A 12,397-nucleotide genomic window follows, 5' to 3' on the forward strand; every position below is an offset into this window, starting at 1 on the left:
AAGCCAACTATTTCCTAGAAATCAATGGTTATAAATTTTCTTAAAGATCTGACCTTCCATAATCTCTCCAGAGCCTATGCTTATTATTTTATTTTTGACAAAAACTTTAAAAGAATTTTTCTTCTAAATACCTATAAGGTTCCATTTACTTCCAACCATACATTGGCCTATAGTTTAATAAGTAAAACTCTTTAATTAAAGTATTTTAAAAGTCAAATTGTAAACTTACTCTGGTCTTGTTCCTGTTTTATCACCTAGAAAATTCAAGAAGCTTCGTGTAAAAACAGGTTATTTAGCAATGTATTCCAAATACAAATTTTAAGTTAACACAAACTAAGGTATTAATAAAAATTAAGGATTTCTTAGAATGCCTCTTAAACAGCAGGTGATGTCACGACTTGTCACAAACTCTAAACACAGCATGTTACAGACATGTTTATGTACACATAAACACAGTTATGTAGCTGATGTGCATCTATTTCTTTCAAGGGCAAGAATCTTCCTCTTTCAACTATCTTCCCTGAAAAGTCTTCTTGCCTAGGAGTCTAACTCCTGAGAGCTTTGTCTGACACTTTTTAAGGCCCTCTTAACAGGCTGCTCCACCTGAGAAAAAAAAATAAGTTGCTAAAACATCTAAGGCTATTTTTTGAATTATGGAGTTACTACAAAGAAAATTAAGTAAAAACAAGAGACAGGACCTTATGTTTAAAACTTTTCATTCAAAGAGAAATAAATCCAAATTTTCTAAGATTAAAAGGATTTTACCAACTTTTAGGATAGTAATTCACTCTTTAAAACAAGTACCTCCTACAATAAAACCCATGTCCAATTTCTGAAATCCCTATACAGATACAGGACACTGAATATTTTACAACTTCATGCATCATGCCATTCTAGGCTCTTCCAAGCGGTCAGTGCAGCGTGTACGCACGCACTCCAGCCGAACATGCTTTCATCAGAAACAGAATAGGTGTTGCGAAACAAACAACAAGCAGATCACACATGCAGAACCAACAACCACAAAAAAACTGCAAAATGAATTTGGGTTGGAAAAAAATTTTTAAAGAATATTAGGCATGCCAAGAGCACAGCAAGAAGGGCATTTTCATACTGGTTGGTGAGTAAATAAAGTGGTAAAACCTTTCTGGAAAGCAAGTTCACGATATATGCCAAGACACTCCAAAATGTCCCTCCCTATAAGCCAGTGATTCAATTTCTAGATATCTGCCCTAAGGAAATAACCAAAATATGAACAAAATTTATAATAAAAGCACACAGCATCTTCTGTGTGCCTGGCTCTCCTAAGGTTTTACAAACAGCAATCCTCAAACCAACCCCATGAAGCAGGGACTGTTATTTCCCCTACTTTACAAAGCACCGAGATAGCCTGAATAAGCTCACAGAGCCTGTGAACAGTAAGCCAGGACCTGCAGCCAGCAAACCAGCTACAGAGCCGACACTTAACTACCATATACTATGTTGCCTCTCTCTACAAGGATACCCAATACGGTGATGCTTCCCAGAGCGAAGATCTGGAAACAAACACTAACCGCAGGATGGTGGCTGACTGCACGATGACACACCCATTCATAAAACTGACATTAAGCAGCATTAAAATATTTGTAAAGAATTACGGACACTGACTAAAACTTGTGATATATTACACGAGAAAGAACAGGTTACAAAACATGTACACGGTCCCGATTTTTAAAATGCATATTAAAACACGCATTACGATAGTTACGTAAGACATACGCACATACAAATCTGTCTACAAAAATAAAATCTTAAATGCACAACACACACAAAATTTGTGAACTATAATGCAAACTTAAAAATAATACCTTTACTATTGAATATTTAACTAACAATCTTCCAGACGTAAGAATTTAAGTTCCGTAAACAGGACTGTTAGAACGTGAAATGAAGAGTAACATTACTTACTCTTTTTATCCGATGAGCTGCTAAAATCTATACCTCCAAGGCCTTCGCTGCCAGCAGCTGAAGTAGCTGCTGCAGTTCCCAGAGACAGACCTAAAGCATTTTGTCCAAGTCCTACAAACAAGCCAGATGCCACTCGTGAAGTTCCTCAGTCTTTATAATGATTTCCCCACTGACCAAAGCGCTCAAACACATTTAAGTTGGATCCCAGATTATTTTCATTCTTGATTTAGACAAATAGTAAGATACAAGTCTAGAGCATGCTTTGGACAAAGACTGATAATCTCGCTTGGATTCAATGGTATACGTAGTTTGAATGATGTGATTTTCTTTATTAAAACGGCCAGAACGTATCTGTTCATGGATATTTGTGGATACTCGATTTTATTTGTTGTTTTTAAACCCTCTCTATCAAAGCAGTTTTAGTTTGCATATTTTCAGGTGAATACATCTTGTCTTCCAATCATGCCTTGGAATTCTGTACTTTTAAAATCATGTAGCACTGGATGTGTTAATTAACTTGATGGGGGAACAATGTATACAGTCAAATCTTTATGTTTTTACACTTTCAATATCTCACAATTTTGTCAATCACACCTCAACAAAGCTGGGGGGAAATAAATAAAATAAATAAATAAAATAAAATAAATAAATAAAATAAGCAAAATTGCAAAGATCCTGCACTGGTCAATCACATAAGTCCATGCATTCTCAAGCTGACACAATTGTTTTCTTTTTAGACAAGATGCTATTTACTTTAAAAACAGGAAATAGCAGGATATACTGGATAAGAGCATGGGATAAAAGAAAACTGGATTTAAATCCTGAGAATGTGTTAAAAAACATAGCTGAATGAATGTTATGAATTTTTTAAAAACTCAGTGGCACGTTCAGGTTAACATAACCATAAAGTAAGCATTGAATATTGTGTCAAAGAGCCTAAGAAAAATCAGAACAGACCTAAAAACTTAATAACAAGACACAAAAACTACCCTCTAACTCTTGTTTCTATTATTTTTGTGTTTTGCTCCCATGGGAATCTTTGGGAAAGATGTTTATTTATCCTGCAAAGAAATGTACCGTTATAGTCAACTAATGATTTGGTTATTAGAAGACACCTACAAAATTGACTATAATAAAATCATTTAATACTTGTTTTTAATGTCCTGACTTCAAAGCACTCTAACACCCTTTCCTAACATCTATAACAGAAAGCCATTCCCAGAAGCCGGCTTATGAGGTCAAGTTGTGCCACAATGACTTTAGAGGCTAAACGATTCAAGACTATCCAACTGCCGTTTATTAAAAAGACAAATTTCTCTATAGAATAGTTTACTGACTCCGGAAACAGGCTCTTTCTTGCCTCCTTACCTAGTCAGTCAATGCTGAGAAAATGCATTTCTAAAATATGGCAATCATGTATGAACAACTATATTTTATAATTCAGTTTTTACACTAAAAGGAAAACATAAAGGTTCAAGAGACCACGTGATCTGCTCAAAAGACCAAAACAAAGACAGTAAATTTAAACATGAATATTTACTCTTCTGGAGAGTAAATATCACAGTTACCTGATGCTGCCGTGCTTGCGCTTTGGAAAAGCGGCCCTCCCAAGCCCGTCAAGGCTCCCCCTAAAGAGAGGCCTGCTGGTGCAGTGGTGGCTGCAGCTGCCGTCCCACTCAGGCTGCTCAGAGTGAATCCTGTGGACGCTATAAACAGTGAGCCCGTAAGCCCCCAAGAGCGCGAGCATCACAGAAAACACAAGACACCTTCTTAAAAACTGATGTCACGATAAACCTGGCTCTTGAGAAAAACCACTCACTAAAGCTAACATTATACATACTTAAGAACAGAAAGAAATAGTACCTTTAAAGCAAAAACCAGTGACAGGAATAAGGGCTTTGGTTAATACCAGCATGGTATCAGGTAAGTGACTCCAGACAGTAATAGAGTTTTCAACCCAGGCTACCAACTCCACACTCAAAACCGGATGAAGCGTAAGCCAAGCAAGGTTTATGCAAACTCTTTACCCTTCCCTGTCACCAAAGTGTGCCTTGAAAACAACGCAGACATCAATAGTTTCACGTGTGCCCTCTCACCCGCTCCCCTGCTTTGCTCTGTAAAGAGACCAACTTCCAAGAGGGCCTCTGCTGCTTTAACGCTCAAGGCTGATCTTCACAAACCAGTAATTCAGTAGGTCAACACTGCTGAATGACTGAAATAAAAATTCTCCCAAACTGAAGTTATCTTTACCAAAGGTGGATACCTACATTCACTGACCGAGTGAAATAAGAACTCAACCAGAAAACGCCACCCTTCCCCGACACGCCTCACCTGCAGGAGTCGACGTCAGAGCGGACGAGAGCGTGAGACCGCCAGCCGAGGCAGACGTGATGGGCAGCGCAAACGGTGTGGCGGACGCCGCGGGTTTACTGAAGCCTAAGCTGAAGCCTGCCGTGGACGCAGAGGTGGTGGCCGCTGGGCCTGTAAAAAAATATCCCAGCTTGCCGTAGCTGCATGTGTATTATACAGGTATCAATCAGGAGCCTAGAAGTCTACTTTTCGTAGATGGAACAAAGGTATATGTACTTATATACGTATGAGAGAGAAAAACCATTCACCAAATCAGGGTGCATGCTAAAGATGAAAATCCAATCTATGTGGTAATACTGAAACTCAACTTCAGCCCTACCTCTAAATATACCTAAAACGGCACTTCCCCCTCCTTTCCTTTATACTCAACAGAAAACAGTCCTTCTTCTCCAAGACTATTTAAAACATCTTCTCTGCTGCTTGAAATCCTCCTCCTCTGCTTCCGTGTCTGTCAGTGCCCTCCAGTCCCTTCTGTCCATCTCCCTCCTCGGTTCACCTCTTTATTTTTTTAATTTATTTACTTATTTTTGGCTGCACTGGGTCTTCGTTGCTGCGCGTGGGCTTTCTCTAGTTGCAGCGAGCGGGGGCTACTCATCGTTCTGGTGCATGGTCTTCTCATTGCGGTGGCTTCTCTTGCTGTGGAGCATGGGCTCTAGGCGCACTGGCTTCAGTAATTGTGGCACGTGGGCTCATTAGTTGTGGCGCATGGGCTTAGTTGCTCCGCGGCATGTGGGATCTTCCCGGACCAGGGCTCAAACCCGTGTCCGCTGCACTGGCAGGTGGATTCTTAACCACTGCGCCACTGGAGAAGCCCTCGCCTCTTTTTTTAAATTGAAGTATAGCTGATTTACAGCGATTCAGCTGTACAGCAAAGTGATTCAGTTTTACACACACACACACACACACACACACACACACACACACACTCTTTTTCAGGTTCTTTTCCATTATAGGTTATTACAAGATGTTGAATCTAGTTACCTGTGCTATACAGCAGGTCCTCGCTGTCTATCTGCTTTACATGTACTAGTTGTGTATCTCTGTCCACTTCTTAAATGCTCCTCCCGATGGCTCCATTCTTGCTCCCTCACTTCCTGAAACATCTCACCCACTTTCAGAATCTCACTATAGGTTCATGGGTCTAAATCTACATCTACCTGAGTCTCCAAAGGCTATAGCTCTACCTGGATGTCCCTCTGGACCCCTACACATCTCCCTATAAAAAATTTCCTAAATCCCCCAGGGTCAATGTGGTTGCTCAAGCCAGAAATCATAATCATCCTTGACATTCCCTCGCTCCCCTGTATTCTATCAGTACAAGTCCTGTCAATTCTACTTCAGAGATATCCCTGGATTACAAACATCCTCAAAAACCTTAGTTCAGGCCATCTCTCTCTCAAGAACTATTACAATAACCTCCACGATCAGTCTCCTCCAACCTCTAATCTACTCTTGAAATCATCTCAGTTACTTAAAAAAAGAACAAAATAATATGCTGGCGATTCCCCTGACCTAAGGTTCCCACTAAGTCTATACATTAGTCTTTAAAATAGATTCTAAAGGCTTGGTACCCAAAACCCTTTCCTATGTGGTCCTAACCCGCTCCGCCAATCTCCTCTTCCTACCATGCCTACCCTCAGAATCCTAAACTCCAAGAGCAAAGTACCTTTCCTGTTTCCCTGGATCCTCTGACGACTGGCCTCTGCGCTCTCCCTCCTGCCTGGAACAGTGCTTCCTGCCCCGCCAATCAGCAACTCCTCTCCTCCTCCTCAGCCTTCCTAGTGCCTTTCACGCGTCTCTTAGAGCGCATGTCAGATGACACAAGAACGCATCGCCTGGCCTGCCTGCTCCCTTTGCCTCACAACAGGCTGAAGGTCTTGCTCAGGCACCCAGCGGCCCCGACCTCATCAGGGTCCTCCACCACCTTCCGCTGATACTCAATGATCAAGGCATTGTGTAGACTCCCGGCCACAGCCAGCAACTAGTAGTTACGCTAAGTTACTAAACGGAGAAATTATGAATGACCTGCATTTTGGCTTCTCCTGAAGGCACTCAGAGAAAAGAAGTCAGAAACTATGCTTCTGGATCGTCCTTGCCACAAGTGGAAGTCCCTGCCAGAGTAACGTGCTGTGAAACACGCACAGGCTCTAAAATCTCAGGACAGGATCCAACTGCTCGCCCTTGTAACCAGTCCTGTCCGAAACTTTGGTGGTAGACAGACGTGCTTTCTGTTGATAACATGTAAGCGGCATCTAAGTGAAGAAAGTTCACCAATCTTTAATTTATTTCAATTTTAAGTTTACATTTAATTAAATTAAGTCACTTTAATTGCGGTTCCTCACTGTCCTCTCGTCCTTTCACGTCATTTCCTGGCATCCAGGTCAAGGTGCCGTCACCCTGGTTACCCACATTCCCTGCAGCATATCACGATAGAGAACCACGATATTTTTGAGCTGGAAGGGAATTCAAAACCTTTTTATTACAATACCCTCATCTGACATATAACTAAAACCTGCCAGATATGACCATCTAAGGCCTCACAATTATTCAGAGGTACAACCAGCGCTTAATTCCAAGACTTCTGGCCTGAAGTTTGGTTATTTTTTCACTAAAAGGGCTTAAATGACTGAAAACTATAAATGTGAAATAAATTTTGACAGAAAAAGCCAATTCTGTATTAAATTTTTTTTCTGAACTAAAAAAGGATTACATAATCGATTTTTAAAAAATAGTCAAATACTGAAAGGTTCTTTGAAAAGTCAGTATCTATGATCTATATTCAGTTCCTTATATGTTTCTTCTATAGCCCAGCTCTGTGAGAGATTAGGAAAGAGTAGAAAAACACAGATCTGGGACCTTCTCTCAAAAATTCCTACTCGGAGTTAATCCTGTAGTTACAGCTGTTGCTATTCCTGGGGACAAAAAGAGAAATAAACTTTAATCACCAGTGGCAGATGGCATTCTTTTGGCCTGTAACAGGGCAAGACTTGGAATCACCCTCAGGGAGTGATGACACTGCTGGTAAGACTAACGCGTATCACAGTATCTTCCACCACAACCACTGCCTAATACAGCGTTCCTTCTACAGCACTGGTTCTCGTATCATAGGCTGTGTATAATTTGATCAATTAGGGATTAAGAGTTGTAAAATGCAAACAACTATTGCCTATAACAAAATCCGGCAAGGAGGAAAAAAAGCTAGTCCAAACAAAACACCGGCACTGTCTCAAGAGGCACACTGGCTGGTCTCACGTTTACGCCTGCAGTTCTTCCATGGTCTCTGTGTAGCTGTGAAAGTGCTGCAGTCAAGGCTGGCAGCTCAATGCAAAAGGTGGTTACATAGACCAAGAGACTCTGAGGGCAGAGAACAGAGGTAAATAAGGAAGTAAACTTTTAAAATGGTGGATCCAGTGAAGCATATTTCTGGCTTATAATAACAAAATATCTGTATTCTTTTATTAAATATCAGAAATAAAGTACATGCACAGACTCTAGACAATGCTATACTTTTTTTATTTTATTTTATTTTTTATTTTTGGCTGTGTTGGGTCTGTTTCTGTGCGAGGGCTTTCTCTAGTTGCGGCAAGCGGGGGCCACTCTTCATCGCGGTGCGCGGGCCTTTCACTGTCGCGGCCTCCCTTGTTGCGGGGCACAGGCTCCAGACACGCAGGCTCAGTAGTTGTGGCTCACGGGCCTAGTTGCTCCGCGGCATGTGAGATCTTCCCAGACCAGGGTTCGAACCCGTGTCCCCTGCATTGGCAGGCAGATTCTCAACCACTGCGCCACCAGGGAAGCCCGAATATCTGTATTTTTTTAAAAAACTTTTCATTATTGAAATGCCCACCAGAAACCTTTACCTCCTGCCCTTTTCCCAGTGCAACAACTGTTTTAATAATAATAAAATCTGAAACATCTCTTAGGTATGTAAATTATAATGTTATAGCAAAATAGGAGGGCTTCCCTGGTGGCGCAGTGGTTGAGAGTCCGCCTGCCAATGCAGGGGACACGGGTTCGTGCCCCGGTCCCGGAAGATCACCTGTTTCCCTGGATCCTCTGACGACTGGCCTCTGCGCTCTCCCTCCTGCCTGGAACAGTGCTTCCTGCCCCGCCAATCAGCAACTCCTCTCCTCCTCCTCAGCCTTCCTAGTGCCTTTCACGCGTCTCTTAGAGCGCATGTCAGATGACACAAGAACGCATCGCCTGGCCTGCCTGCTCCCTTTGCCTCACAACAGGCTGAAGGTCTTGCTCAGGCACCCAGCGGCCCCGACCTCATCAGGGTCCTCCACCACCTTCCGCTGATACTCAATGATCAAGGCATTGTGTAGACTCCCGGCCACAGCCAGCAACTAGTAGTTACGCTAAGTTACTAAACGGAGAAATTATGAATGACCTGCATTTTGGCTTCTCCTGAAGGCACTCAGAGAAAAGAAGTCAGAAACTATGCTTCTGGATCGTCCTTGCCACAAGTGGAAGTCCCTGCCAGAGTAACGTGCTGTGAAACACGCACAGGCTCTAAAATCTCAGGACAGGATCCAACTGCTCGCCCTTGTAACCAGTCCTGTCCGAAACTTTGGTGGTAGACAGACGTGCTTTCTGTTGATAACATGTAAGCGGCATCTAAGTGAAGAAAGTTCACCAATCTTTAATTTATTTCAATTTTAAGTTTACATTTAATTAAATTAAGTCACTTTAATTGCGGTTCCTCACTGTCCTCTCGTCCTTTCACGTCATTTCCTGGCATCCAGGTCAAGGTGCCGTCACCCTGGTTACCCACATTCCCTGCAGCATATCACGATAGAGAACCACGATATTTTTGAGCTGGAAGGGAATTCAAAACCTTTTTATTACAATACCCTCATCTGACATATAACTAAAACCTGCCAGATATGACCATCTAAGGCCTCACAATTATTCAGAGGTACAACCAGCGCTTAATTCCAAGACTTCTGGCCTGAAGTTTGGTTATTTTTTCACTAAAAGGGCTTAAATGACTGAAAACTATAAATGTGAAATAAATTTTGACAGAAAAAGCCAATTCTGTATTAAATTTTTTTTCTGAACTAAAAAAGGATTACATAATCGATTTTTAAAAAATAGTCAAATACTGAAAGGTTCTTTGAAAAGTCAGTATCTATGATCTATATTCAGTTCCTTATATGTTTCTTCTATAGCCCAGCTCTGTGAGAGATTAGGAAAGAGTAGAAAAACACAGATCTGGGACCTTCTCTCAAAAATTCCTACTCGGAGTTAATCCTGTAGTTACAGCTGTTGCTATTCCTGGGGACAAAAAGAGAAATAAACTTTAATCACCAGTGGCAGATGGCATTCTTTTGGCCTGTAACAGGGCAAGACTTGGAATCACCCTCAGGGAGTGATGACACTGCTGGTAAGACTAACGCGTATCACAGTATCTTCCACCACAACCACTGCCTAATACAGCGTTCCTTCTACAGCACTGGTTCTCGTATCATAGGCTGTGTATAATTTGATCAATTAGGGATTAAGAGTTGTAAAATGCAAACAACTATTGCCTATAACAAAATCCGGCAAGGAGGAAAAAAAGCTAGTCCAAACAAAACACCGGCACTGTCTCAAGAGGCACACTGGCTGGTCTCACGTTTACGCCTGCAGTTCTTCCATGGTCTCTGTGTAGCTGTGAAAGTGCTGCAGTCAAGGCTGGCAGCTCAATGCAAAAGGTGGTTACATAGACCAAGAGACTCTGAGGGCAGAGAACAGAGGTAAATAAGGAAGTAAACTTTTAAAATGGTGGATCCAGTGAAGCATATTTCTGGCTTATAATAACAAAATATCTGTATTTTTTTATTAAATATCAGAAATAAAGTACATGCACAGACTCTAGACAATGCTATACTTTTTTTATTTTATTTTATTTTTTATTTTTGGCTGTGTTGGGTCTGTTTCTGTGCGAGGGCTTTCTCTAGTTGCGGCAAGCGGGGGCCACTCTTCATCGCGGTGCGCGGGCCTTTCACTGTCGCGGCCTCCCTTGTTGCGGGGCACAGGCTCCAGACACGCAGGCTCAGTAGTTGTGGCTCACGGGCCTAGTTGCTCCGCGGCATGTGAGATCTTCCCAGACCAGGGTTCGAACCCGTGTCCCCTGCATTGGCAGGCAGATTCTCAACCACTGCGCCACCAGGGAAGCCCAAATATCTGTATTTTTTTAAAAAACTTTTCATTATTGAAATGCCCACCAGAAACCTTTACCTCCTGCCCTTTTCCCAGTGCAACAACTGTTTTAATAATAATAAAATCTGAAACATCTCTTAGGTATGTAAATTATAATGTTATAGCAAAATAGGAGGGCTTCCCTGGTGGCGCAGTGGTTGAGAGTCCGCCTGCCAATGCAGGGGACACGGGTTCGTGCCCCGGTCCCGGAAGATCCCACATGCCGCGGAGCGGCTGGGCCCGTGAGCCATGGCCGCTGAGCCTGCGCGTCCGGAGCCTGTGCTCCGCAACGGGAGAAGCCACAGCAGTGAGAGGCCCGCGTACCGAAAAAAAAAAAAAAAAAATAGGAAGCTGACTGTCCCATATGCTAAATTAATTAATGTCCAAATTGTAAACTTGACTCAATCTTCACCAAGATAAAACACTGCATTACATAATCTAACATAAACTTGAATTACTTTAATTCATTACTTTTAAATAGATTTATTTCCTTTAATTCTTAAATGTACGTGTGTGTTGTCCTTCCTTACACTGAAGTAAGTCACAGCTAATGGCTGGCCCTATCTCTGACCCTTGATCCCACATCCCTGTCTGCATTTTCATCTCAGTATTTACCATTTTTTAGGTCTACCACCAGTGACGATCCTTGTAAAGGGAGGAGACACAGGACAGAACCTGCAAAGAATGAATACCCCAAACCCACTCCCTGAGAATCTGACAACCCTCCTTACCTGTGTTCGTTCCTCCTAGAGTGAACCCAGCGGCAGGTTTAGATCCAAAGAGCCCGGCTCCGAAACCAGCAGAAGGAGCAGGTGCTGTCCCTGGAGCTGCCGTGCTCCCGAGGCTCCCAAGACTGAGCCCCACAGAAGGGCTGCTTGTTCATAGAAAACACAAAATAAAGTCTACTAGAGCCAATACTTATTTAAGGGAAACGCAAGTTAGCTCTTCGAGGTTAATTATTTCTCCATTTCAGCACCTCACACATCTCCACAGGATACAAAAGTAATCACAACTCACCTTCAACCAACCACGTTCAAATATTTTTCTGTTCTCTATAAAAATAAATCCACATACAAAATTATTCTTAAAAAATGCAACACCAGTCTTCAAGAAAAGCAGAATCTATAGCATTTAGGATTTCAGATGCCAAGGAATCATAAACAAGATCACATATATCCTGCTTTCACCAGCTTTTGTTTGAAAGCTAGCGTATTTTAAAACAGCCATTGGAAATCCTACAAATATGGATCATTTTCCTTCTGAACTATGTATGTACAATTCACACTGCTAAGCTCATTTGTTCTTCCCCGACTGCTAACATAAAGACATGCCCAGAAATAGGAACGTTACTCGAAGCTGTCCCCACCACCTCTCTGCTGCTGTATCGCCAGCCCTGGGGGTGGGGATGAGGGACAAGAATAGACATACCCTGGCACGAGGAAGCTGCAAAGCAAAGCTACCCTCTAAAAAGACTGTGTAAGATCAGCAGAAACCCTCTTCAGAGGTCCTGAAAGCTTAAAAAAGAGCAGCTGATAATAACAAGTGATGTGAACAAAGTTTACAGCTTTTCAACTGTTCTTAGCAAGCTGCAGAGGCTCAAATTTGCTATCTATAAATGGTAGAACAAATTATGAAAACAAGCCAAAAAATCTTGACAATTTGACACTTCAAAAATTATGTTGGGGCTTCCCTGGTGGCGCAGTGGTTGAGAGTCCGCCTGCCGATGCAGGGGACATGGGTTCGTGTCCCGGTCCGGGAGGGTCCCGCATGCAGCGGAGCGGCTGGGCCCGTGGGTCGTGGCCGCTGAGCCTGCGCGTCTGGAGTCTGGCTCCGCAACGGGAGAGGTCACAACAGTGAGAGGCCCACGTACCACAAAAAAAAAAAAAAAAAAAAAAAAAAA

At 42.3% G+C, this 12,397-nt stretch overlaps 1 protein-coding gene across 1 annotated transcript in view; it reads right to left on the reverse strand.

Moving 5' to 3' along the window:
- The window catches only part of NUP58 (nucleoporin 58), a gene marked incomplete at its 5' end in the record, with an annotated part of 33,124 nt that extends 21,748 nt beyond the window's left edge, over positions 1–11,376 (reverse strand). The window contains 5 exons of the mRNA XM_024750982.1: positions 230–254; positions 1,945–2,055; positions 3,513–3,650; positions 4,276–4,425; positions 11,229–11,376. Coding sequence (XP_024606750.1) covers positions 230–254; positions 1,945–2,055; positions 3,513–3,650; positions 4,276–4,425; positions 11,229–11,376 — 572 coding nt within the window. The remainder of the gene's footprint in view (positions 1–229; positions 255–1,944; positions 2,056–3,512; positions 3,651–4,275; positions 4,426–11,228) is intronic.
- Positions 11,377–12,397: the final 1,021 nt, after the last annotated feature.

This window comes from Neophocaena asiaeorientalis, unplaced genomic scaffold (genome assembly GCF_003031525.2).
Source record: "Neophocaena asiaeorientalis asiaeorientalis breed wild unplaced genomic scaffold, Neophocaena_asiaeorientalis_V1.1 scaffold443, whole genome shotgun sequence".
NCBI classification, from domain to species: Eukaryota; Metazoa; Chordata; class Mammalia; order Artiodactyla; family Phocoenidae; genus Neophocaena; species Neophocaena asiaeorientalis.